The 25,663-nt window shown below is 37.9% G+C and overlaps 1 protein-coding gene across 5 annotated transcripts in view; it reads left to right on the top strand.

Moving 5' to 3' along the window:
* scramb1 (phospholipid scramblase 1) overlaps positions 1-25,663 on the top strand; it is a 71,671-nt gene that overhangs the window by 23,311 nt on the left and 22,697 nt on the right. For 3 of the 5 annotated variants that reach the window (XM_081756582.1, XM_081756579.1, XM_081756580.1), the window contains exons 3-4: positions 1,776-2,087; positions 19,397-19,507. In XM_081756582.1, the coding sequence (XP_081612708.1) occupies positions 1,776-2,087; positions 19,397-19,507 (423 nt within the window). Of the gene's footprint in view, positions 1-1,775; positions 2,088-14,444; positions 14,672-19,396; positions 19,508-25,663 lie in introns of those variants that run through there. The other 2 variants (XM_081756583.1, XM_081756584.1) reach the window with 2 other exon arrangements.

Here is a 25,663-nt window from a genome sequence, read left to right as displayed (position 1 = left end):
TCACGACGCCCGGTCACCAAGGGAGACACCTAAATCATACAAAACTTAACCCCTCACGACGCCCGGTCAAGGAGAGTTACCTCACCTCAAAGCCCACGACGCTTGGTCATCGGGTTCCTACTACACTCTAACCTAAAGTATTTAAAGGAATCTATTATTGTACATACTTCTGTATTAGAGGAACTTTTTATAACAAAAAGGTGATGGGAAAAGTCCAAATCCCGAGTACTATATTTGCTCTACCCAAGAAATTTTACAAATAATATCTTTACAGTTTCGGCAAATTAACTTTGCCTTCATCAGATATATTAATAGTATATGCTTTGGCCGTTCTCTTTTGTTTTATACAAGAAGTTCAAAAGCTAAAATGAGTAGTATTTTCTTATTCCGATATCAGACATCAGTAGGTACTGTCATTTAAACATTTTTGAAAATCTTAGTATTTTTGGTAATTTTGAAGTTTTATTTAAAAAAAAAAATGTGAGCTAAGTATTCATTTAAAAACTCCTTTCTAGTTTTCAGTACGAAACGCTGTCGTTTAGATAAAAGATATGCAGTCCTATAGTGTGATAGGTTTTCGTTGTATACTGAATTTTTTAGTCCGTATTTAATGAATTTCGCTGAGACAATGTCACTCAGCATCTACAAGTTATACTGAACTAGGTTTCCTTAAGAAAGTATATCACGCACAATCTATAGGCTTATCACTGTTTTAATTTGATGCAGAAGTGAATTACACCCAGTCCCTCCTGTGAGTAAAAGTTGGAATGAATTTTCTGATTTTCTGGACTGAATTTCTGCCAGTTGTAGAATAATAATAATAATAATAATAATAATAATAATAATAATAATAATAATAATAATAATAATAATAATAATAAATTAAAAAAGGTCCGTAAGGAGTATAAAATTGACATTGAAATTTGCGGTTCCAGTTGATATCAGTAGGTTGGCAAATAAAAGAAACAGTCTGCGCAATGAACTTCCTTTTATACAGCTGTATATTACTTTATTTGCTAAATTTGTGTTCTGAAATTGAAAATAAATGACATCCCACCTGTTGTCCAAATTTTCTTTGTCCAGATTTAGGACGAGATCTTCAGTCCTAATAAAAACGATTTAAACCAAGGATGCTATAAATAGAGGATCTGCCCATATGTATCTTCATCCTATTAAATCGGTGAAGCCAAAAAACAACCGAGCATCGGCACATCTGATTGGCTACTCTTGTTTCTACCATAGTCTGATTGGCTACTTTCGTTTCCGCCATGATTGTTGGCTCAAAACATTGCGATCCTATTGGGCGGAGTGGGCAGAGTAGGGGTGGCGAAACTGTGACGTATGGCTTCAAGATTTTGTTTTAAGGGCAGATCCTCTATTTTATAACATCCTTGATTTAAACACACTCTTGTTGGTAATCGAAGCACGGATATAAACCTTTAACGCTTTCAATTTAGTGCTGAGAGTCCTGTAAATGTTTAGACAAACCTGATTCTGCGTGTGTGTGTGCCTGTTATTCTTTTTTCTTTTTCCTTTTCGTTATTTCATTTCTTCTTTCTTTTGATTTTCCTTTCTTTGCTTCCTTCCATTTTCATTATTCTCGTAGTAATGTTGCTGCGGATCATATTTGCTCCATCCTGTAGCATATATTAGCAATTAACATGTAGTGTAGTAAGTAGTTCGCTGGTGACGTACCATAAAGCGTTCTGCAGAAATGTTCATGTTTTTATTTCTGATGTAATTAAAGTTAAAAAACATAATGAATGATTTTTCAGATGGTGGTTATCCTCCTGCAGGGTACGGTCCTCCTCCTGGCTATCCACCACCAACTCAACCCGGGTATCCACCTACTGGACAACCAGGATATCCGCCTCTTGGACAACCCGGGTATCCACCTGCTGGACAACCTGGATATCCGCCTCCTGGACAACCTGGATATCCGCCTGCTGGACAACCTGGATATCCACCACAGGTTCAACCAGGACAGCCGATGTACCCAGCTCCTGGCCAGCCACCATATCCTTCTCCGGGCGGCCAACCAGGGTATCCTCCTCCAGGGCAGCCAGTAGTGACGCAGCCGGCCGCAGGTAGGTATTCTATAATAGATATGTACAGTCCACAGCAAAAAACCTGCAACATGAGCGTGTAAGTTCATTGTGAAACGACGAAGTCTTTTGCTCCAAAATAAATGTGCAGGAGAGGACGCCAAGGTTTCTCCTGGCGTGATTCATGCCACTTAAACGTTATGTTGATTCCCTGCGCTGTTAGGCGTAGTTTCACAATAAACTTATATGCTCATGTTGCAATTTTTTTGCTGCGGACTGTACAACGTGAGCCGAGTGAATTTTTTTAAAGTTGTGCACAACATCGCTGATGGTACTATTGATTCATGATTAATAATTTTGCGCTCTTTTCGCTGGTCTAGCCTTGATTCCGGGTCCTGGGCTCGATTCAGGATGGAAGAGGAGTTCAAATCCCACTGTACATTGTAGGTGTTGCCCTATATAGTCTGGTTGCTGATAAAGCACGTAAATATGAATCAGACAGTCAATGAATAATTTTGCAGGTAAAAAAAAGCATGGTTTCATTCACTAAAACAGTAGATACTAGAACATAGAGATTTCCCGAATAATATGCTAAATTCGGTTGTGTGATGAGAAAACTGTTGTCAGCAATAATTTTTAAGAATGGTACCATACACAAATTCTTGCCCTGTTTTTCTCGAGAACTCCATATAAGATTCTTTTGCAGTCGAACTAGCGGATATTCTCTACACTCCATGAAGGAGGCTTTTAACTATTCTAGAACCATTTCTATAGAATGCACGTCATTGAGCAAGATTTTATTGGTTGGGGTTTTCTAGAGATTGCGCGCCATGAAGAAGGGTTTTAGTGATAGGATCTTTTCTAGAGACAGCGCGTCATGAAGTAAGCTTGTAACGATAGAATCATTATAGTGACTGGCACGTAGCATGGCAGCTCAAGATCACTGCAAAAGCAGACGAATTTCGAACAGCGATCCTACCGTCAATCAGCTTTCCAATAACCAGCAGTGCTGCCAGCCCTACACAATTATTCCAGCACCTGATAACAACAAGTAGGCCTACAGTCAATCACAGAGTGATTAATAATAGATAAAAATAGTTTTTACAATAGAAACAATAAATAATAAATTAATAATGACATGTGTGCGTGTATTATTAATTTAATTGTCTTAAAATTTATTTTGAGATCGAAGTGCATCATTTCATTCAAAATAATGGAATTTATATTTTATAATCCACTTTATTTTAATCCGGGAAAATACATAATATACTTAAATTTTATTACAACTATCCGGAAAAATAACACAATTTGAAATGAATAACAGTGTTTAGTTGAACACGAACAATAGCACCAATTTGTCGTAAAAAAACATCTCCTTTGGGCAGAAAATAAACGAAAATTCCACGTCCCTATATTTATCAATACTGTGTAAGATACACATAATTCCAGCATGTGAGCGACAATATTTTCGCGTATTTACTAGAATATTATGTTTGGGTTTTATGCACAGACGCATACCTCATAACTCTTTAGACACTGCAAAGTACATTCTGCAGTACAAAGTAGCGAACTACCCTGCCAACCCTGTAACAGAATAATGTGGAAGCTCGCCTCGGCCAGCACATTGTGATCTTGAGCAGCCGTGCTACGTGCCGGTGACTATACTAGAAAATGCACGCCATGTAGAAGGCTGTAATGATAGGATCTTTCTGGAGAAAGCGTGCCATAAATGAGGCTTTTAATGATACAATCGTTTGTAGAGGCTGATAAGATTGAACATCCTAGTACATGAATTATTTATTGGTTTCAGAAAGGCCTACGACTGGGTTAGGAGGAAAATATTGTACGACATTCTTACCGAGTGTGTTATACGAAGAAAGCTAGATAAATAAAAATGTGATTAAATGAATCCTAAAGTGAAGTCGGAGTAGGGAAATATTTGTCACAAACTTTCACATCGAGTGTGGCCTGAAACAAGGAAATGCATTGTCGTCATTATTATTCATTTTGTTCTGCAATAAGGAAAATTAGCGATAGCAACCAAGGACTATACGCTATCTCAGACTAGTTGATAGGAAAACAAGAAAACTCCCCTACTCTCCTCCTCTTTCTCGCCGCAAGAGGGGAAAGCAGGTATACCACCCCTGACAAGGAAGGAAACGTTTGAGACATTCATATCGGTATTGTTTAAAATCTAAATTTTCCACTTCACTACGCGCGCGCTTTCTGTCAATATGAGGGAGTTTGCTGTTCCTTTTAGCTACTCTTAACCCACCCATCATTCACAACTTCAATTAATATGGTTATTTTAAGAAAAGGATATAGCATTGTTTATGTATTTTATAGGACTAATAAATATTGATTTGACCATTTTTAAAAAAAAGTATAACAACAGTTATTTATAAACCAAATTTATGCTGATTCTTTTATTTGATGTTAGAAGGAGGGAGAGAGTTATGAGGAATAGTTGACATATGCTCCCACTGTAAAGAAAGAAACAAAAATAGTTGTATATTCGATTGGACATCGAATACGTGGAATATCGCTGTGAAGATTGTATGAATTTAGCGTGTGTGAACTCTGTAGTGTGTGAAAATACTGTAGTGCTTGTATATAGTAGGAAGTGTATTAGTGGATTTATGTGTAATACACACACAAATATATTTATTTATTTATTTATTTGTAACGTGTTTTTAGTGTGTGTGTTAAGCAAGATTCTAGAAGTTAGGGGGGGGGGGCGATCCAATCACATTATAGTTCATCAACATATTATTGTTCATTTTAAAGTCTACCGTGAAAAGTTTAGGAAAGCCAGTAAAAATTTAGGGGGGACCGGCCCCTAGACCCCCCTTGGATACGGGCCTGAAAAGGAGTCGACACACTTTTTAGTTTTCTTGTCATATGTTGTTATATTTTTGTTGCCATATGTTACGGAGGAATGGGTGCTCAGTGGTAAATTACTTCCGGTCCGGTCCTTGGTCATGTAAATTCGTGGCTAATGACATCGTGTCAGTGAGTTTTCTCGGGGTTCTCCCTTTGCTGCTACTTTCCTCTTCCATCAATACTTCCTTATCATTCATTTTCAATAATCATAGTCTCCTTTAATCTATATGGCATACGTGCGAGACGTTAACTAAATATGTCCTTTCATTTTTTTCATGCATATGTTGGTGTATTAACAAAAAAGAAACCTGATGAAATCATCGTGCCGACACAATAAATTGAGTACAAGATCCAACCCTGCCATCAGTTGTAATGCGCACTCGAGTAGCAGACATAGTCCGCTATTCCAACGTTTCTGCACACCCCCCGCTTTTTGAATTAATGAGCATACTTAAATTGAGTTGACAGTTACTTGTTAACCCGTTTTGGTTACTCTGTTTAATGTGTTAAGAACCAAGAATTACGTACACGATTACCTGAGAGTTTCAATCCGTTGTTTACACAGTGTTTTTTAAAAATATCTACATAGCAGCGAATGGGGGCTTGTATTGCTAAAGAGAACAGCAACACAACCCCCGTCTCAAACAGCAGGCAGCTAGCAGGTGGGTGGTGGGGATAGAAGTTCCTATCAACTTGTTTGAGATAGACTTTAGAGCTCAATTACCAGGTTATAGCCAATGCTGATGATGTCAGTCTGATAAGAGATGATATGAGTTCAAAAGTAGCGTAACGCAAAAATGTCGGGCCCCCACGCAGGATTATTTTTGGGCTTCCCTTCCCATTCCCATTAACTTCTCACTATATTATGTTCCTGCAGAAGACAATGGTTAAAACCATGGAATATAATAAAATTACTATTAAAGTTAATACTCACTGAAAAAGGCAAAAATTATTTTCCCTTAACCTTCGAATGCTAAGATGATTTTTTAAACTGATGTTGCTAGAATAGATGAATATTCACCCAGAGCATTTTTCTTTTCTGAAATAAATAATGTTTTTCAGAGAAATGGATATTCCGTATTCAACTCACTTTTGTAGCGTATAGTTCTTGGTATTTATTTCGCAGTGGGCCCCGCACTGCAGGCCTGCGGGCCCCTCAGTTACGCCACTGGAGTTCAATAGAAATAAATAAAAAAAATTTATTAAACACCAGCAGAGACATGGGTTTGGCAAAAAATGCAGAGAAAACTAAATACCTGTAAATTCGCCGTGATCACAATATTACAAATTATGGATGTCTGAAAATATTAAGTAATATTTCCGAAGAACTGATACTTTCATATATCTAGTATCAACATTAATTGATCACAACCATGTCCACGAAGAAATTGAATGTTAACTGAAAATAGGGAATTCGTGTTGTTATTCAGTACAGATTCTTTTGTCTTGGCAAATTCTATCGAAGAATTTGCAGCTTCAAATATATAAAACGATAATTTTGCATGTTGTGCTGCATGGTTTCGAAACAGAATCGCTTACTTTGATGGAAGATGCAAACTAAAATTATTTGAAAATAACATCGTGAGGCGAATATTTGGGCTAAAGAGGAATGAGAAAGGGGAATGGCGGAAACTTAATAACGAGAAACCGCATAATGCATATCGTTCACCTAACATTGTTAGGATCATTGAATGTAAGAGGCTCAGGTGGGGAGGTCATGTTGCTAGAATGGAAGAAAGTAAAAACGCTTGACATATGAACTGATATAAAAATAACGGGGTACTTCCGGTTGACGTGGAAAGTTGAAATTTGGCATGATTGGAACTTTCCGGGACTAACCTACATGTGTTGGCCATTCGATTTATCGTCATGACGGACATACAGCTACGTCGTTGACATTGTCATTAAAACTCATCTAATATACAGTATTTTTGTTTTTTGGTTGTATTTATTTAGTGGTTTTATTCTTCCTTTCCTTTACCTTGCTTTAGGGCAAGAGGGCGTGGTGGCTCAGTGGTAGAGCGTTCACCTCCGGTACTTAGGGTCCCTGGTTCGATCCCAGCTCGCTCGGACTTTGTGGTGGACAAACACCGTGCTCGTGGTTTTTCTCGGGGTTCTCCCGTTTCCGCCCACTCTCTTCATTCCACCATTTTATCCATTTCTCGCCATCACCGTCTCCTTTAGCCTAACCGGCATAACTGTGGGACGTAAAACTTAAAAGATTTCATTTCATTTTCCCATTTATTCATTTTGCTGTTTCAAATGTTCGCTAATGGGGAACACGATGGGTCAGTGGTAGAGTCCTTAACTCTGGTGCGAGGAGTCCGTGGTTCGATTCCCGACCAAGTAAATTTTGTGGTGGACAGCAGCATGTACGTGGGTTTTCTCGGGGTACTCCTGTTTCCTCCCAGTTTCTCATTCCATCAATGCTTCCATCATCATTCACTTGTCTTAATAATCGCTTCCCTTACCCTAAAGGGCATAATCAAGGGACGTTAAACTCAAAGATTTGGTTTCGTTTTCCTTTTGTTTTCGACTAGTTTTTCATTCTCTAGTGATCTTTATGATTCGGCTTTATCAACGTTAAATAATGTTTACGCGAAAATATCTCAGTAAGTACAAATATTCTGTTTACATTAATGTATTATCTTTTGTTTGTTTGCTATGGCACGTGCTGAAGATAAACGGAAAATGAGATGGAGCGCTTTCTTGGTCAACAGCCAAAGCATTCGTTATTACGGACGGGGCTGCACTTTTTGCCAACTACGCTAAGACAAAGGTTTTCCTCAATTTCATCATGCGAAAGTTGGGACTTTATTGTTAATATTCCAGCATGAATTGGTCTCCCAGTCTGTTTCTGAAAGTTACTTAAATGAATAATTAAATACAGTAAGTAAAAATAATACAGGGTGTCTGTCGGTCACGAAAGTCATGAAAAAGTCACGAAATCAGAAAACGGTCATGAAAGTCAAGAAAAAGTCACGAAATTTAACTTTTGTATCACGATTTTTTTTTATCTGTACAAATATAAGTGTAGACAAAAAAATTTTGTTCTATAAAACGTCAAAATTTACTACCAAAAATGTCTATGGTCGACTTTAGACGCTACCAAACCGCAAGCAAAACACTCTTCTTCGTATGCATCAAAATTCGGCCCAATTCTCACTCAAATTCGCTCTTGAGAATGTTACTAAATTGTATGGTTTGAGAAGGAAAAGGTCACAAAATTTCATTTTGGAATTTAAGTAGACACCCTGTCATACTTTCTGTCTCTCGTCTGTGTGAATTGAAAGGGCGAAATCTTCGCTATTGAGGTGGTGTACTGAAACTTAGATTGCGAAATCGTATGTTCGTTAAATTCAATATCGTCCTGCTGTAAAAAACAATACAAACATTTAACATAATTTGACTTTTATTGATTCACTTCGGAGTTATGACACCTTGTAGTTCTTATGTTGCGAAAATCTCAAATTTCCTAAATAAACCCCCAATAATTAAACACATTATACTGTGGAAGACTAGTTTTAGAATACAGCATCGCACATTGTGGAATGATTTGATAATAATATATGATATTTCATTAAAATAAAGGAAATATTCATTTTTGACTTTTTTTTTCAAGAAGAAACTGTTCGAAAAAGGCTCCCAGTCATGTCAAAGCTCTGCGTTCATTACAACTTCACAAGGTGATGGGATTTCCCTTCACAACACCATTGCAGTTAAGGTTAGTGTGATTTGAGAGAGATACGAAGACCGTAGTGACATCTATCGGCAAAACTTATCCCTTTACACCAACCTTAAATAAGGCTTTGAATTACTGATCACCTCCTTTTGTATTTCTTTCTGATCAGACCAAAGTGTCAGTCGTACTGGGAGAAACTTTGCCCTCTGACCGGGAAAAGTTGAAGCACATTCTTTTTATAAACTCTTGCAAACGGAAGAGTAAACTTAAGTCATCAGAAAATTCCTGTTTTGACCACCTGTGGCATCAGAGAGCATATGACATCGTCAACTTCAAACAGGTGTATCAGCCTCACTTTTTGAGATATTGACATGAAACTGGCACCACTGAACCTTTAGACACAGGAAAACAAGAATATGTACAGACGTGGACAAATTATTAGCATTTTCTTTAATTCATGCAAATTTGTTGATTTATTGTATTTCGTAAATGTTTTTGAAGAGAGTTAGTCATTTGTGAGATACTGCAGGACAGTGCTATAATTGAACGACATTTATAAGTTGTTTACGAATTTTTACATGGCAGTTAAGTGATGATTCATCCAGTAATCTGATGCAACGTGATTACACGTGGTTTCCAGACGAGGAATGTTTGAATGGAGGAAAAGCCCAAGGGGCAAGTAAATTCGTCTTCGGAGATAAAATCTATGATATTGTTAACTTAAAAGCCTTTCTTGATAGGAAAAGGACTTGCTGAAGCAGTTATTGGGTCATTTACGAGTGTCTTGTGTGCATGTAGGGGGGAGTTCAAGTGTGATTTTGTGTGTTTGCTTGGAGAGGATTCTTTAAATTGTTCTGAAATGTAGTTTTGGAGTAACGGGCACGAGAAAAGATGTGTCGCCAAAGAAACGAACGATAATTCCGACTCTGTTGAACTTGAAAAGCATGCTCAAGTTGTAGATTAGCTGAATTGTAGGGGCCAGTGCATCATATGTTACAAGATTTGTACAAAACACGCCGTGAGAATGTATTGTCACCAAAACGTTAAGGTGTTTTCGGCCGAAAATAATCCCTATTAGCCTATGCAGATAAACTGTTGGTAAGGGAATCAAGAAAAAATTGCTTAGTAACTTCTATACAAGTACAGAGAATGCTCGCAGATGCTGGTGTCCATGTTTCATTGAGTACTGTTCGTCGCCGATTGTTTCAGAGAGGGCGGAAAGCTAGGCGTTCCAGAAAGAAGCAACAACCGACTCCGGCAATGGTGAAGAAACGATATCAGTGGTCCAGGAATCACCAGGATTTGACTGCAGATGATTGAGAAAAGTTGTTTTATTTCTCGTTTGAGTGTAATAATACATCATTTATCATTTAAGTGTAGATAGATTGCATTTGATAGATTGCAAATATACAGATTGCCAGTATTTTTGGTTACTGAACGAATTTTGGGCTTCAGTATTTTTAAAGTCATTGAAACATGGTCATTTATCCATAGGTTGTATTCAGTGTTGAGACCAGAATTTCAGTAGAGGAGAACCGAAGGTGAAGTCTTTTTAGGACAGATTATGTAAGACAAAGTGTGGAATCTCCAACACGAGTGATGGTATGGAGCTGCATTAGTGTAAAAGGAACGGGACGTCCCTATGAATAGAAGGGAACATGAATGCAGGGCAGTATTAAAAACTTACCATAGAACATATTTTGGCACAGTTGCGTGAATGGTTTTCATCTGGGAACCGGATTTTGATGCATGATGATCCGTCGTGCCACAAGGCTAAGGAAATTTCCAAGTCTGGAGAAGAAAGGCGTCCTGGTCCTTCCGTGGCCTGGGAACTGCCCAGATATGGACGACACAGAGTCTTTGTAGGCCTTCCTGAAGAAAAAAGTTACGAAGCAGCATTCAACTTCAGAAACCAGCTAATAGAAGTGGCGAATAATGTATGGCACGGTGATTTAGGAAATAAAGAACTTTGGCTGGAAGTTAACAAACCAGATGCCAAAATAACTCGAGGCACTATGTCACGTCAAGGGTTTCCATACAAAGTACTGAAATACTGTAACAGTACGTAGAATGTAGTGGGATACAAAATTATTCAAATATTAAAACGTTTACAGATGTATTCTTGTTTTAATTTGTGGTTTTCTTCAATTTTTATGTGAAAATTCTAAAATTGCTAATAATTTGTCCACGTCTGTAATGTACGTAGAAAGGGCATATAAGCTTATGTGCCCTTTTTACATATACCATCTCAATTATTGCTTTAGGCTAAAAGAGGGACGGATGATCGATAAAAGCGACTGATTTTGAAGTAATTGGTGGAATGACAATGTGGAAGGAGACGGAGGAACCCTGAGAAAACTGCCGGACACCACAAACTTGCATGGGCTCGGACTAAACTAGGGAACTCGTGGACCAGACTTGAAAGCCCTATCACTGAGCCACCGTGTACTGTAATTTTAAAATGGAAATAAAAGTAGTTATAACCTATTTGGAGAGCTTATCTAGAATTTAATGTACTCTATAAAAAGTATTTTCTCAACAATGTTGATAAGGACATCTATATCTTCGAATGCCCCTCGAAACTTACTAAGAGGCACGGTGGCTCAGTGGTGGACGCTTACCTCTGGTGCATGGGGTCCGTGGGTTTTCTCCGGATACTCCCGTTTTCTCCCATTTTCTCATTCCATCATTTCTTGCATCACCATTCACATGCTTTATTATAGTTGTCTCCCTTAGTCTAATGGGCATAAACGTGGGACGTTAAACTGAAAAATATCAGTTCATTTTTTCCAGTGTATTGTTGTCTTTGACCTCTTATTTAGGTCCTATAACAGGCATTTAATTTTTTTTTTTTTTTTTTTTTTTAATGGTCAAGTCAAGCATGGATCAAAGAACACCCTAGATGTGTTTTAGAACCGGATGCTCAACTTGGCAGTGTTAAGTGGGGGCGGAGAGGCGTGACATTTTTTTTTTCTTAAGGCAAATTTCGATAATTTTTTATGCCCTTTGTTTTCAAGATATCAGGTTGAAATTTTGCACAGGCATTGTGTACATAACTAGGTATTTTTAGAGAGATTTTCAAATCCCTACGTAAACCCACACCCGGGACAGAGGGGCGCAAAAATTTTGAGAATTTTTTTTCGAAAAACTCCCGGTTTTCCCCGATTTTCTGGGGTATAATACGGACAAACGAGTGGTACCGTTGACGAAGATGGTCTACTCTGAAAAAGAACGAGGTATGAACCATGATCCTACGATAAATAGTAAGGTGCGTTGCAAAATGATACGAACAATACCAGATATCGTCATATTATGTGATCGGAGAGGAAACGGAAAATAGAAGTGAGGGTGAATGAAACAGTGTTGTATTTATGTTACACGAACACAGGTACTGTAGAAATATACACGTATAGAGGACAGGGAGAAACAAAAATGAAAAATCAGCCCAAGAAAAGTGTTGCAAAATGATACGAACGGTGACATGTTTAGTGTAATAACATGTAGGTAGGTCTCTGCTAGGAACATAGAGGGCGCTAGACGAGAAGGCAAAATGTATAGCAGACGAGTGATAGAAGTGTAGGCTAGTTTACTACGGTGAGGACATCTGTGTGAGATGACGAGTAAGAGAAGCATAATGGACTCCGGCAAAGTATTATCTGAGTGCGAAAATGGCCAAATAATGGTATATAAAGAAGAAGGTGTATCTGTTAATGAAATTGCACGTCGAATTGGGCAATGTGCTTGTGTCCTGAACAATTTTCTTAAACTTGGGATGCGGTATGAAGTAAGGAAATCATCAGGAAGGCCGCATTAATTAAAGCCAAAACAGCAAAGACAGGTTGTTCGAAAGCTAAGTTGTGCTGGAATATCCCATACACAGTTGGCACAAGACCCTAACATTCGTGTACATAAGTCTACCCTATCAAGACCTGTGAAACGCTGTAATCATATCTCTGATATAAGAAGCATAATCGTCAGCCACAACTCACCGCGCAGCACAAGGAGCGACGGGTGATCTGGACCAAAATACATGTGACCTGGAAGCAGAACGCGTCGTGTCATCTTCAGAGACGAAAAGAAATTTAATTTGAATGGTCCCGATGGCTGATGATACTATTGACACGATCTGCGGAAGTAGGAGCAGATGTACTCCAAGCGATAGCAAGGACAGTCGGTAATTTATGTGTGTGGGGAGGGCTTCGGTTGTTATGGTACAACAAATCACGAATTTCTTACATCTCATATGACATCAACCACATAGTAAACAGTACTTGCAGACAATTTATTGTCATTTACCTTGCGAATTGCTGGTCCCGAGTGGATCTTCCAACAGGATAATGCTACTGTTCACGTTGTTGGAACTACTAAGGATTGTTTTCGGGAGAAAGACATGATTGTACTTGATTGGCCTTTCAATTTCCCAGACAAAAACCCGATGGGAAATCTTTAGGAAATGTTGTGTCGCTCAGTGATCGCCATCGGTACCCAATACAACAATGTTCGTGAGTTGCAGGATGCCATCATCGCTGCATGGAATCAAATTGATGTGACTCTGCTGCAAACGCTGGTAAACATCATGTTTAATCGAGTGTTCAAGCTGTCTTATGCAGTGGCTCATTTATTGTCTCTTAGAACTAGCTTTTGTATTGCGTTCGTATCATTTTGCAACAGTCATTATCATGTTGTTTTGATTGTTTTTTGTTTTCAATTTGGTTAGCCGTGGAAATGAATGAACTATCCATAGTCTGTAAACATATCCTCCTTATACATCTCTACATATCACATATTCCATCCGTGACGTGCACTTACTAAAGTTATGCCACATATTTGGATCATTCGTATCATTTTGCAACATACCTTAAGAAAGCAGCTTTTTGACTGAAAGTCTAAAATTTACCTCAGAAAGTGGAACTCTTAAGGTTAAACTGTAGATTCACGTCTTATATAGCCCTGATAGTGAAAATGGATGCTACATTTCAACCATCAAAACTATTTCTAGCTTTTTGCAATATTTTTTCACTAATTTTTAAGACACACTATTTTTATTAGTGGAGATTTTATGGAAATAGTCCAGACAATTATTTTTATGCATACGATGGGTGCGAGCTTACAGGTAATCCGTCATTCTAGGCCGAAGTAGTGTTATGTTCCAGTCAGTGGGGATCTAGAAGGTAATAACTGGGGGATAGGGCTGCTAGAACACAGACTAGGATAGGTATATCACGAGTTTATAGTAAACTTTCAAAAATATATAAATAATAGCTTAAATTATTTTTGACACTCCACAAACTTGGGGAACTAGCCCTCCCGGCTCCAGGCTAGATCGCCACTGATCCTAGGGCGGATCCAGGACGGACTTCTGGGGGGGAAGCGGTGGGTTGTAATACTGTTACTTAGAGCTACTTTTAAGAGCTCCAAACTCTGGAGTGGGTTTTATTTATATATAAAATAAGAAAGTTTCCTCTTCTCGGGGAGCAGTTGCCCCGATCGCCCTCCTCTGGATCCGCCACTGGTCCTAGTATCCATGCATGAGTTGCATTTTCCCCAATGTGATAGTTACAGTTAGACATAAAATTAAAGTAAAGAAACAAAGGCATATCGGTAGCACTGATAAGAACAAGAGAGTGTTTGAGAAAACAAAAAAACTTAAGATTAAGTTCTGATCTTTGACCTTTTGATAAGGATTACCATAAAAGTGGAAGAATCAGAATGGTACAAATAGCAAGTTCTAGGTGTATGCTTAAAACGAAGGTGTAAAACAAGTTTTGACTCGAACATCAGTTATTTTCTGAAGAAGGCTTAATTTTTTTTTTTTTTTTTTTTTTAAATTAACTCCAAGCTCAATGGAAGTTAGGAAGAAAAGGAAGTTTCGCGTGAGAAATGTTGACGAACTGCGAACGTACTATTTTCACTTAAGAAAGTGGCTGAAGCATAAAATTTCGTTTTCTCGTGTGTGGCTGAAAGTTAGCGATCATTTTAGTAAATACCCGTATGAAGCGTTAGCTGGTTCAACTCCAGATCTAGCGGAAATTCATAGGAGATTGGGTTATATGCAATACAGGTATTTAATTTCTTTCACTTTTTTTTATCTGATTTAAAAAGTATGTTTGTTTACTGTTAGTGACGTAAAGAAGTAATCAGGGCATTGCATTAGTTTAAATACAGTGTATCCGTAAAATTGCGCAACCCAAAGTATATCTTTTGAACCAGGGAGACCCGGGTTCGATTCCCGGCGGGAGCTCATGTGGTTCGGATTTCACGTTAATCAGTAGGTCCACGTCTCATATAGCCTCGCTGCTGCAAGGGACGCTAAACAAAAAAACTCAACTCTTTTGAACCAAGAACAATAAAGACCTGAGACTTCAAACAAATGTAAGCGTGTTCTATGTAGCTATTTTTGAGATCATGACGAATGTTGGAATTTGTAACGCTTTTGTGTAGTAACAAAAGAAAATACCGAAAGTGTAAAATAAAAATACACATAAAATGAAGAAAATCAATATTCAGTTGCAGAAAGCTGATTTCCTGCGGGTGAATCCCTGTGTATTACTCGTCTGATTTTTCTCTGCATGCGGCGAAGTTGGGAACTAACTTCCTTGTTTACAAGTGGTAGGAGCAACATGGCAGGGTTGCCAGAGGTACTAGTTTCTCTTATGGTCAGGTTTTCGAGAAAATCATAAGGATATGAACAGAATCAAATTTGCGTGAGAGTAGTGTGTCCATATTTCAAGTTGTTTTGTTGCGAGAAATATGTAAAACTATTTGATATGAAATCATACATAAAAATATCTAGTTGGCTGCCTGACATAAAGACGTCCTGGCAACCCTGTAAATGAATACAGAAAACCAGTCCTGCGTTCCCTCCGACCACCCCCTTCGTCCAGTGCCAAAACATGAACACGACAGCAGCGCCACTACAAAACAAATGCACGGACTCGTGCGACGGGTAATATATGTGCAGTATGCATCAATATTTATCCATTGGTGCGAAAGTGTGACAAATTAGATGCAGTGTTGCCATATAAAAAGGCTGTTTAATGCAAGTTTTTTTTTTTTAATACAGAAACGCAGCCCTTGCTAACACTGTTGTAAAATTACTACAGGAAGCGTGTTTCAGATTAATTAATGATAAGCAATGAGAATTTGCACATAATCGATAACCTTGGTTTTTATTTAAAAATTTGCAATAAAACAATTACTCACCTACAGCTAGCAACCCTGGTATCTCGTGGAAAGAGAAGGGTGATTTGCAGCAAATGTTCGAAGTGGCTGCTGCGTTTTTGTAAACATAAATTTACACACTTCACCATGTTTCTTGACACTTTTCTAAGTGTGTTCCTGGTGATTGATTGAATTTCTGTTTCAATGTTCGCCTCCACCGCGTCATGTATTACAGTGTTGACCTGTAAAACTAAGGGCCCTAAGTTTGTTTTGCTGTTCGTTACAGATTGTTATTCTATGTTATCGTTAATATTTCACGAATTATTTGACTCGCAAACTAATGATAGGAATCGATTCAGCGTTCCAATAATATATTCCGTCTCGTTCTTTAACGTTCTGCGTATTCAAGCCGGAAGTGGTAGGATTCAATAATTCCCGTTATCAGTGGTAATAAATAGCAAGAACGGTTTTCTGGAATTGATTCAGAAAACCCATTAAGATGTTAGAAAACTTGAGGAAGGATTGTGAAGAATATGGGATGAAAATAAATGTTAGAAAGACAAAAGGCATGGTGATTGGTACGAAGCGGTCGGTGTCAAATGTAGAAGTAGGAAGGCAAAAATATAGAAGAGGTGACTAGTTTTCGATACCTGGGTAATATTATTAGTACTGATATGAAGTGTGAACGTGAAATAAAAGCAAGGATAGGAATAGCAAAAGAAGCCTTTAACAGGAAGGAAAGTCTGCTTTGTGCGACATTGAATGAAGAATTCAGAAAAAGACTCATAAAATGCTTCCTTTGGAATATTGTATTATAAACTTTGGGCCATACTTAGAGAGCTCTTTTTCCAAGAATTCTGAAAACCCTGTCCACCCCTCTAAACCTTCCGCTAACTAGTCTCCACGACACGTGGTAGAGATTTATGATCCCTTCTGGCTAAAAACCAATGTTGCGTCGGTTCCTTTTCCTTCTTTCCTTTTTCCTAGTTGAAATATTTTTTTTTTTTAAATTTTTGTTGTTGTTAAGAGTCTTCATCCCGGCGAAATTAAAATACCGATAATTTTACAGTAATTATATGATATCTTCAAATAGATAAATGATAATCGAAATGTGGAACAAGAGCGCCCTAGACAATATTATTTTACATGAGATACCGTTATCACGACTCACTCATCTGCTTTCGATTTCGAGCCATTTTGAAAATCGGCATTTATTTTCGCGTTTCTAAACAGCTGAAAATGGAAAGCCACTAGGTAACTTGTGATAACGGTACCTCACGCAAAATAATATTGTCTAGGGCGCTCTTGTTCCATATTTCAATCATCTTTTATCTATTTGAAGATATCACATAATTACTGTAAAATTAGCGGTATTTTAATTTCGCCGGGATGAAGACTCTTAACTGAAAATAGGAAGGAAAGCTTTCTCCTTATTTTGCCGGACTTTATCTACACAAGTGTATCGGAGGTACGGCAACACTGAGAGCAATGACAGCTTACACGCTCGCGAGGACTAACCGAGGGTTGTGGGGGTGAAAAGAAGTAGTGGTTGGGGAAAGAGCCCTTTAAGGCTGTCCCAATGTATATGGGGAGAAAGAGGGAGATTACCCAAAAATTATGAACGACTGGACGCTTTCGAAATGTCGGTGTGGAGAAGAATGGAGAGAATTGGGTCGAGCGGAAAACGAATGAGAGGGTGTTAGAAATGGTGAGGGAGAAAAGAACAGTTTTAGATATTATTAAGAAGAGAAAGAGACACTAGGTGGGTCATTGTCTAAGAAGGATCTGTATCATGAGGGACTTGCAAGACGGTATAGTGGCAGGAAGGAGAGGGAGGGGGTGAAGGAGACCACAATTAATGGGCGATATACAGGGTGTTTCAAAACAACACCGACAACGTTTAGGAGGCAAGATAAGACAAAAAGTATAGACCAACCTGGGTGCACAAATCCTTCCTTTCGGAGTCAAAGGTTGCCGAAAACTTGAAAAAATGAACTTCGAACGTTCATAGCTCAAATGCTATAGGACCTACCGTAGTCGGGTCAGGTCTTGACCCGACTACGGTAGGTCCCATAGTATTGGAGCTTCTCAGTTGCGGCAAATGACCTACCAATAATGGCAGAATATTTATGATGATGATGATGATTTCCATCGTAGGGGACACAGTGGCTCGTTGGTGGAGTGCTTGTCTGTGGTGCATGGGGGTCCTTGGTTCGATCCCCGCCCAAGTTCATTTGTAGTGAACAACATCGTGTCTGGGTTTTCTCGGGTATTCCCGTCTCCTCCTATATTCTCATTCCACCAATTCTTCCATCATCATTCGCTTGCCTTAAATCATGCATCTTCCTTAGCCTAAAGGACATAATCGTGGGACGTTACACTAACCCTTATTAACCTAAGATTGAACCAGAGGCCTCTTGCACCAAGGAAAGTGCTCCAACACTGAACCGCTGTAAAGTGTTTCATTTCATTTTTATCTTCCTTTTCGTTGTTATCTCTGTGCTAGAACTGGAAATGATGGAAATCCTATTCGACTTCGTATCTCGTAATGATCTCGATCAAGGTGTCTATCGGTCACGAAAGTCATGAAAAAGTTACGAAATCTGAAAACGCTCATAAAACTCAAGAAAAAGTCACGAAATTTAGCTTTTGGGTCATGATTTTTTTTAATCTGTACAAGTATAAGTAGGGACTGGAAAATTTTGTTTTATAAAACGTCAAAATTCACCGCCAAATATGTCTATGGTCAGCGTCAGACGCTACCAAATTGCATGCAAAGCACGCTTCTATTGCATGCACGAAAATTCGGCCTAATTTGCACCTAAATTCGCGAATATATGTACACTCATGTCCAAAATAATTGTCGCATATCTATAACTGTCTTCTTGTAAGAATATAATTTGTTAATGATTTTGCAGGGTACTTTTAATATTGATACAATGTGTATAATCGGGAAATGTATATTTGTGGTAAATTTCATAGGAAAAGAATTACAAATACGAAAATTAGAATGAGTAAAACAAAATGTTGCTAAGTGGACAAGAAAGTTTTATTTTCGTTTTATTGTTCTTATTTACTGCCGTTTTGACATGAAATTTGCCACATACATGTCTGCCGAGTATACACATACTAACATTGTAAGTAATACTGAGCGAATTCGTTATCAAATTATATTTCTACAACAACATATTTATAGACATGCGACTGTAATTTGGACATGAGTGTACCTTATAACTTCAGTCGGCAAATATAGTTCTTTCATCGTTCATTTTTCCTTAAATCGATCACCTTCAGTCTAAGGAGCATAAAGAAGAGACGTTAAGCGTAAGATTTTATTTAATTTTGAGATGAGTGGTGTTCGACGAATTTGGATCCGTTACGGTTCTGATATACTTAATTGAATACATTTCATTTTGAAATTTGTATCTTGTAAAAAGAAACATCTGCTAATAAACTTGTAATACAGTGCTCGTTTATGGTATTTCCAGTTTTTTTTTTTATTTATTTTTTTTTAACATTAGATTGTTGCAAAGCGAAAATCAGCTTTTCGCTTCCAGCAGAGTATCTACAATGTAGACAGTGTTTTATTACGTTTAAGTAACATGTGTCTCCTTTTACTTTACAGGTGGGGGTTGGATGCCTGTACCGCAGGGAATCCCCAGTTGCCCACCGGGTTTGGAATACCTATCTATGATTGATCAACTCTTAGTTCATCAGAAAGTAGAACTTTTAGAAGGTATTTTTAATCTTTTATTAGACAAAAAATTTAGCTCTTAAGTTTCAATTAGCATTGGAGAGTGACCATCACCTTTTGATAATATAACATGAAGCTTTAAGTGAAGCACGCCCGGGTTTATATTTTCTGTGGTTGGTGTCGGATTAAAGGTAATAGCTTAGCTTTTAATCCAGTTTCTTATTAACACTGACTTGCCTTATGCCTCCGTGCTTGTTACTTTCATTCAATATTTCTTTAATCTCTGGGAATGTCTTCAGCACCATTTTCATTACTACGTCACCGGATCCTAACATTTACATCTCTTATTGTAGTTTTTGGTTTTCTTTTTGGAGAACAATTTGTACCCTTTGATACATCCAGCCAGGCGCGCACGCATTAATCTTTGTTGGGGGGAGGGGAGTCCAATACTACGTCTTTGTAGTATTGAACAGGTATTATTATTCTCTAGCCGATATGTAATTGCAAAACACTTCAATCTATATTATCAGAGAAAGCGATAGAACTAGATTGTTTTTATAAGAGAAAGAGTACAAATGAAGTGTAAAATCAAATGTTCATGCTACATCAATCATTTCTCTGTTAAACAAACACCATTTTATTGAGAAAGTGTAGAAATGTATGTTGAGTTAAGAACTTTTCTTTTTTGGGGTCGGACCTGGTAGACCACCCTTGTATATACAGAGTGAATCAAAAGTCTGGACACGGTGGAATAAATCGAGAACTTAACTTCGGATCGAAAAATCAAAAAACACGTGTTTAGTAATATTAAAAAATCTATCTGATGAAACCAAACTTGATCCTCTAGACTCACCCCCTGGGGGTTGGAGTGGGGTCAATTTTGAAATTTCTAATGGAAACTCCAATTTTTGATTGCAGATTTGGATTCTACGGCCCAAACTATGTAAAGTTTCATCAACACTTTTCCGTCGATGCATAACATGGCGCAGTAATCGAGGAAAATAAATGGCCCCTAAATACTCCCATTTCGTTCATGAGCTTGGTAGTATTTCCGACCTCTGTTCTCGTTCAGTGTTATTGGTTCACTTCTCTGTTCCTTCTCGTCACTGGATAGAAGCACACTACACACAGACAGAAGACACAGAGAAAGGCACACCTTCTTCATTCGGGCTTCGGGCAGTATCAGTGTTGCAAACCAGAAAATTCAAAAGCGGCGAGTAGAGGACAAAAAATAAAACAATTAAAAGTAAAAGGAAAATTGAAGAAAAGTATAGCTATTGAAGTATCTGCTTATTGCACTATGGTGTTTTTTGACTTCTGTGTCTAAGATGAAAATGTATTGATATAACTGTTTTCTAATCGCTAAAATATGACATTCATTAGGGTCGATTGTACCATTCTCTGATAAAGATAAATTATCGGAATGATCCAACCTTGTCGCGGTAGTAGATCTCATCGTACACAAAATAACACATGACCACTGCGACCAGTGTTATCTGACGATTAAAAGATATCAGGATAGTGTAGAATTGGCCCTATAACGTGCAAATGTTTCAATGGTGTGAAATTATCAAAAATAGCCTGTAACTGTCAAGCTAATTTATGTTTGAAATAACGGGTGAACCAAAAGTTTGGCCACGGTAGAGTAACTGGAGAAATACACTTCTGATCATAAAAGCGCAAAAAATGTATTGAATATGTTTCAAGAAGCTATCCGATGATATCAAACGCAACACTCCGCCCCCACCTTCTGAAAAGGAGTGGGGGGAGATTTTGATTTTTCAAATGGGAACTCCAATGTTTTATTGAAGATTCGGAGACTGCATCCCAAATAATGTAAGGTGTAATCAAAACTTTTTCATCGATGTGTGATATCATGCTGTAATCGGCGAAATTAAATGCTCCCCTCTTCGTTTATGAGCTTGATATTAGCTCCGACCGTCTGTACAAGGTGCAGTATTTTGAGAAATACGCGTCGGATCAACAAAGTTATTCAATGGTACCAAACACGATACCGCACCCTACCGCTAGGTGGGGTTAGCTGAAAGATTTGAAATGGAAGCTTTTATTTCTTATTGCAGAGTCGGATTCTGCGCACAAACCTGCATAAGATTTAGTCGAAACATCGTTGTCGCTGTGTGACGTGGCGCTGTAATGGCGAAATCAGGAGAACTTCCTATATGAACTTTAATTAGCTTCAATGCTGTAGACGTGATGAAAGAAGTATATACTACATGTGATCAAAAAACAAAAGAAAATGTGTGACTATTGGATTTGTTAGGGTGTTTATCGTTCCTTTTCCGCAGTGGGACGAGAGAGACGGGACCTACAGTTGAAAGTGAGATCCGAACCTCTATTAGGTTTTGGAACCGAGACGTTCCCCATGAACAATTGCCGACGAAGTTTGTCCGACCGTCGTCGATTATTGGGTGACAGCAGCGAAAAGGGTGTGCTAGTGCTGGTTCAAAGGCGGCTGCCTATTTGTCGGCTTGGCAGCGAACACCGTGACGGCCCCGCCGCTGTTCAGGAACGGCAGCTATGAGACAGACGGTTGTCTTGGCACAGCAGTAGCACGACGTCGTCCCACGAAGCGACGGCATCATGATTTTCGCCATCATTTCGCCTGATTTGTGCGAATAGTCGGACTGCGACTCACGAGACTGCTCGCAGTCTCGCATAGTTTTAGATGTGTGAAATTATTATTGAATTCTTTCTTTACTTCTTCTTCTTCTTCTTCTTCTTCTTCTTCTTCTTCTTCTTCTTCTTCTTCTTTTTCTTCTTCTTCTTCTTCTTCTTCTTATTATTATTATTATTATTATTATTATTATTATTATTATTATTATAGTATATTATATTATTATCTGCTAGTTGTAGTAGTAGTAGTAGTAGTAGTAATAGGAATTGTAGCATTAGTTGTAACATTAGTAGTAGGTCTAGTAGTTGTTGTAGTAGTGATATTAATTAGTAGTAGTCTGTAAAGGGTAGTAGTCTGTAGTAGTATGTTTTATTTTTATTTTTAATCCTTTCATCCTTTAATTTTTAAATGTCTATAATGTGCAGTGGCGTATTTAGGGGGGTGGCTTCCGGGCTTAAGCCCTCCCCGAAATCTTACTTAGTATAGTAAAGTAAATGAAATATCTTGCAGAATTTTCACATTTCCAGGCAAAGTCCTCCCGAAAGTTAGCAAAGCCCCTCCCGAAACAAAATCGTAAATACGACATTATTAATGTGTCATCAATAAATTGATCACATCGGACCCTAGACAAGATTAGATTCTGTCGATCCAATATAATTTCAAAACTAAAGGAGTTACCATTAAAGAGCGTTGTGTGAACAGAGTGCACATTTCAATACGTATGTACGGTACCACCTTAATTTCGTGGCATGGATGGGGCCACGGTGGCTCAGTGGTAGAGCGTTCACCTCTGGTGCTTGGGGTCCTGGGTTCAAAACCTGCTCCCGCCAAATGAACTTTGTAATGGACAAACACCGTGTGCGTGGGTTTTCTCGGGGATCTCCCGTTTCCTCCCACTTTCTTAATTCCACAATTTCATTCATCTCTCTCATAATGGTGGAATAATCTCTCTCTCACCGTCTCCTTTAGCCTAACCGGCAAAATCGTGGGACCTAAAACTCAAAAATTTCATTTCATTTTCGTGGCATGGAGTCCTCTTAAGTACGTTGATCGAACTTTCGTTCGGGATAGACATGACGAAGGTTATAGGCGTAACCTGTAATTTGGGCATTATAGTGGAGCATTTGTACAAGAAGTGATACCTGTGTGTGAGTGTGTGTGTGTGTGTTATTCGTTTCATTATTGTTTTCTCTTCTCACATGCAACGTATGGATGTGTGAATTATAACACGTTTAGTGGCACGTGACATGGGATTGCAACATTGGGATGGCATTGCTCGTTCGTTCATTCACATGTTAAAGCGACGTTCACCTGAGCGATTCGTTTATAAGTGGCAGGTCGTTAACGGCGACGGATCTGTTGGTAACGATTCTCGGTCTAACAGCAAAATGTCTTTCTTTTTCACCCCAAACAGTTAATTTACTTTCGCCGATTATGGCGCCATATAATGCATCGACGGAAAAGTGTTGATGAAACCTTACACAGTTTGGGCCGTAGAATCCAAATCTGCAATCAAAAATTGGGGTTTCCATTTAAAATTTCAAAGTTGACCTCACTCCAGCCCCCAGGGGGTGGGTGTAGAGGGTCGAGTTTGGTTTCATCAGATAGTTTTTTTAATATTACTAAACACGTGTTTTTTGGTTTTTCGATTCGAAGTTAAGTTCTCGATTTATTCCACCGTGTCCAGACTTTTGATTCACTCTGTATATATATATATATATATATATATATATATATATATATATATATATATCCATCCCTAATATTGCTATTTTTTGTCCTATTTTCACCCTTTGCGAACAAAGGTCTAGGGGAGAGTCGAAAGTTTGAAAATGTAAAAATATTAAAGAATAAAAATTTAAAATAAAATCATCCATTATCCTGTAGATGATCATAATTTTCGGTATATATTGGGTGCGAAGACAAATTTACTGTTTTTTTTTTTTCATTTATTATTTTATGAAACGGAACACACTTTAGGAGTTCTTAAAAGGTTGAGCTTTCAATATGCACATGATAAACGTAAATTATCGGTTTGAATTGTTTTCTTTTTTTTTGCAGTGCCTCGTGGTATACGTTTAAAGAAGTTGTGATCCATGCTTCCGTTTGCTTAATATTTGCCTGTGTGTCTACCTGAAGGCTACCACGTAGCAAAGTCAAGTAATGATAGCAAATGAAACCGGTTCATTTGATTACACATTACTTACTTAGAAGAATTTAGAAATAAAAATGAGCCCCTTTCCTGTTACGGGATTTAATTTTATAACTTTATTGTGTGCGCAACAAGAGCTAGTCTTTGACAGACAGCTGCATGAACCAAACGAAAGGGAGGATTGTTAGCTAATCACTGCAGTATTCATTCACTAGTAAGACTATTCATGGCTTTGGATTGATTGTTTTAACAAAAGAGACACTGACCAAAGCTTAAAAAACCCACTTTATTTTAAATTATCATTTGTATATATAAAAAATATAAAGAAAGGATAAAACAACATGAAGATGATGTTAGGAGGAAGAAAGATACCAATGCCATATACAAACATGTTAAGGAGACGAATCACGGAATTAATTGGGATAAGACGGAAGTATTGGAGATGGAGAAAAGAATGATAATAAGGAAGTGGAAAGAAGCGGATTGGATAAAGAAGGTAGGAAGAGATAAACTGATGAACTGGACAAGGGGCGTACCAATTAATGAATTATGGCAAGGAAGTTTGAATAGCATAGAGAAAAAGAAAAATAAATAAAAAAAAAAGGCCCTTATAAGAACCAAAAATGAAGGAACGTGATTAATTGGAAAGTGAACACGAAGACTTAAAGGATTGGCTGACGGCATCAGTAAATAAGAAAAAGAAGAAAAAATAAATAAAAATAAAAAAGTACAACAATGACTATATATATATATATATATATATATATATATATATATATATATATATGTCTGTTAAAAGAATTTAAACTTTTTTATAACAATGACTATATATATTACGGTTAAAGAATATCATCATCATCATAGGTATTCTGCCTTTATTGGCAGGTCACTTGCCGCAGCTGAGAAGCTTCCATGCTCCACGGTCCTCCGCTAACCTTTTCGTCTTCGCGTATGATCTTTCTGTTTTAATATCATCCATTAATTGTAGTCTCTTTCGCCCCCTCCCTCTCTTTCCCGCCACCATACCCTCTAGGACGTCCCTCATGATACAATCTCTTCTTAGGCAATGTCCCAACCAGTTTCTCTTCCTCTTCCTAATAATATCTAGAAGTGTTCTTTTCTCACCCACCATTTCTAACACACTCTCATTCGTTTTCCGCTCGACCCAACTAATTCTTTCCATTCTTCTCCACGCCCACATTTCGAAGGCTTCCAGTCGATTTTCGTCACCTTTAAAGAATTTAAACTTCGTTATAACAACATTTATATAGCCTATATGTCTGTATTTTCATTAATTTCGATAGTGTCTGAAAAAGGATATGCTAGATATCCGAAACAGTTACAAATTATAATTTAAAATAAAGTGGGTTTTAAGCTTTGGTCAGTGTCTCTTTTGTTAAAATATTCATTC

The sequence above is a fragment of the Thermobia domestica genome, chromosome 4, assembly GCF_964235325.1.
Source record: "Thermobia domestica chromosome 4, izTheDome1.hap1.1, whole genome shotgun sequence".
Taxonomy (NCBI): Eukaryota; Metazoa; Arthropoda; class Insecta; order Zygentoma; family Lepismatidae; genus Thermobia; species Thermobia domestica.
Note: the sequence above shows the minus strand (reverse complement) of the source record. Positions and strands in the feature narration are given on the sequence as shown.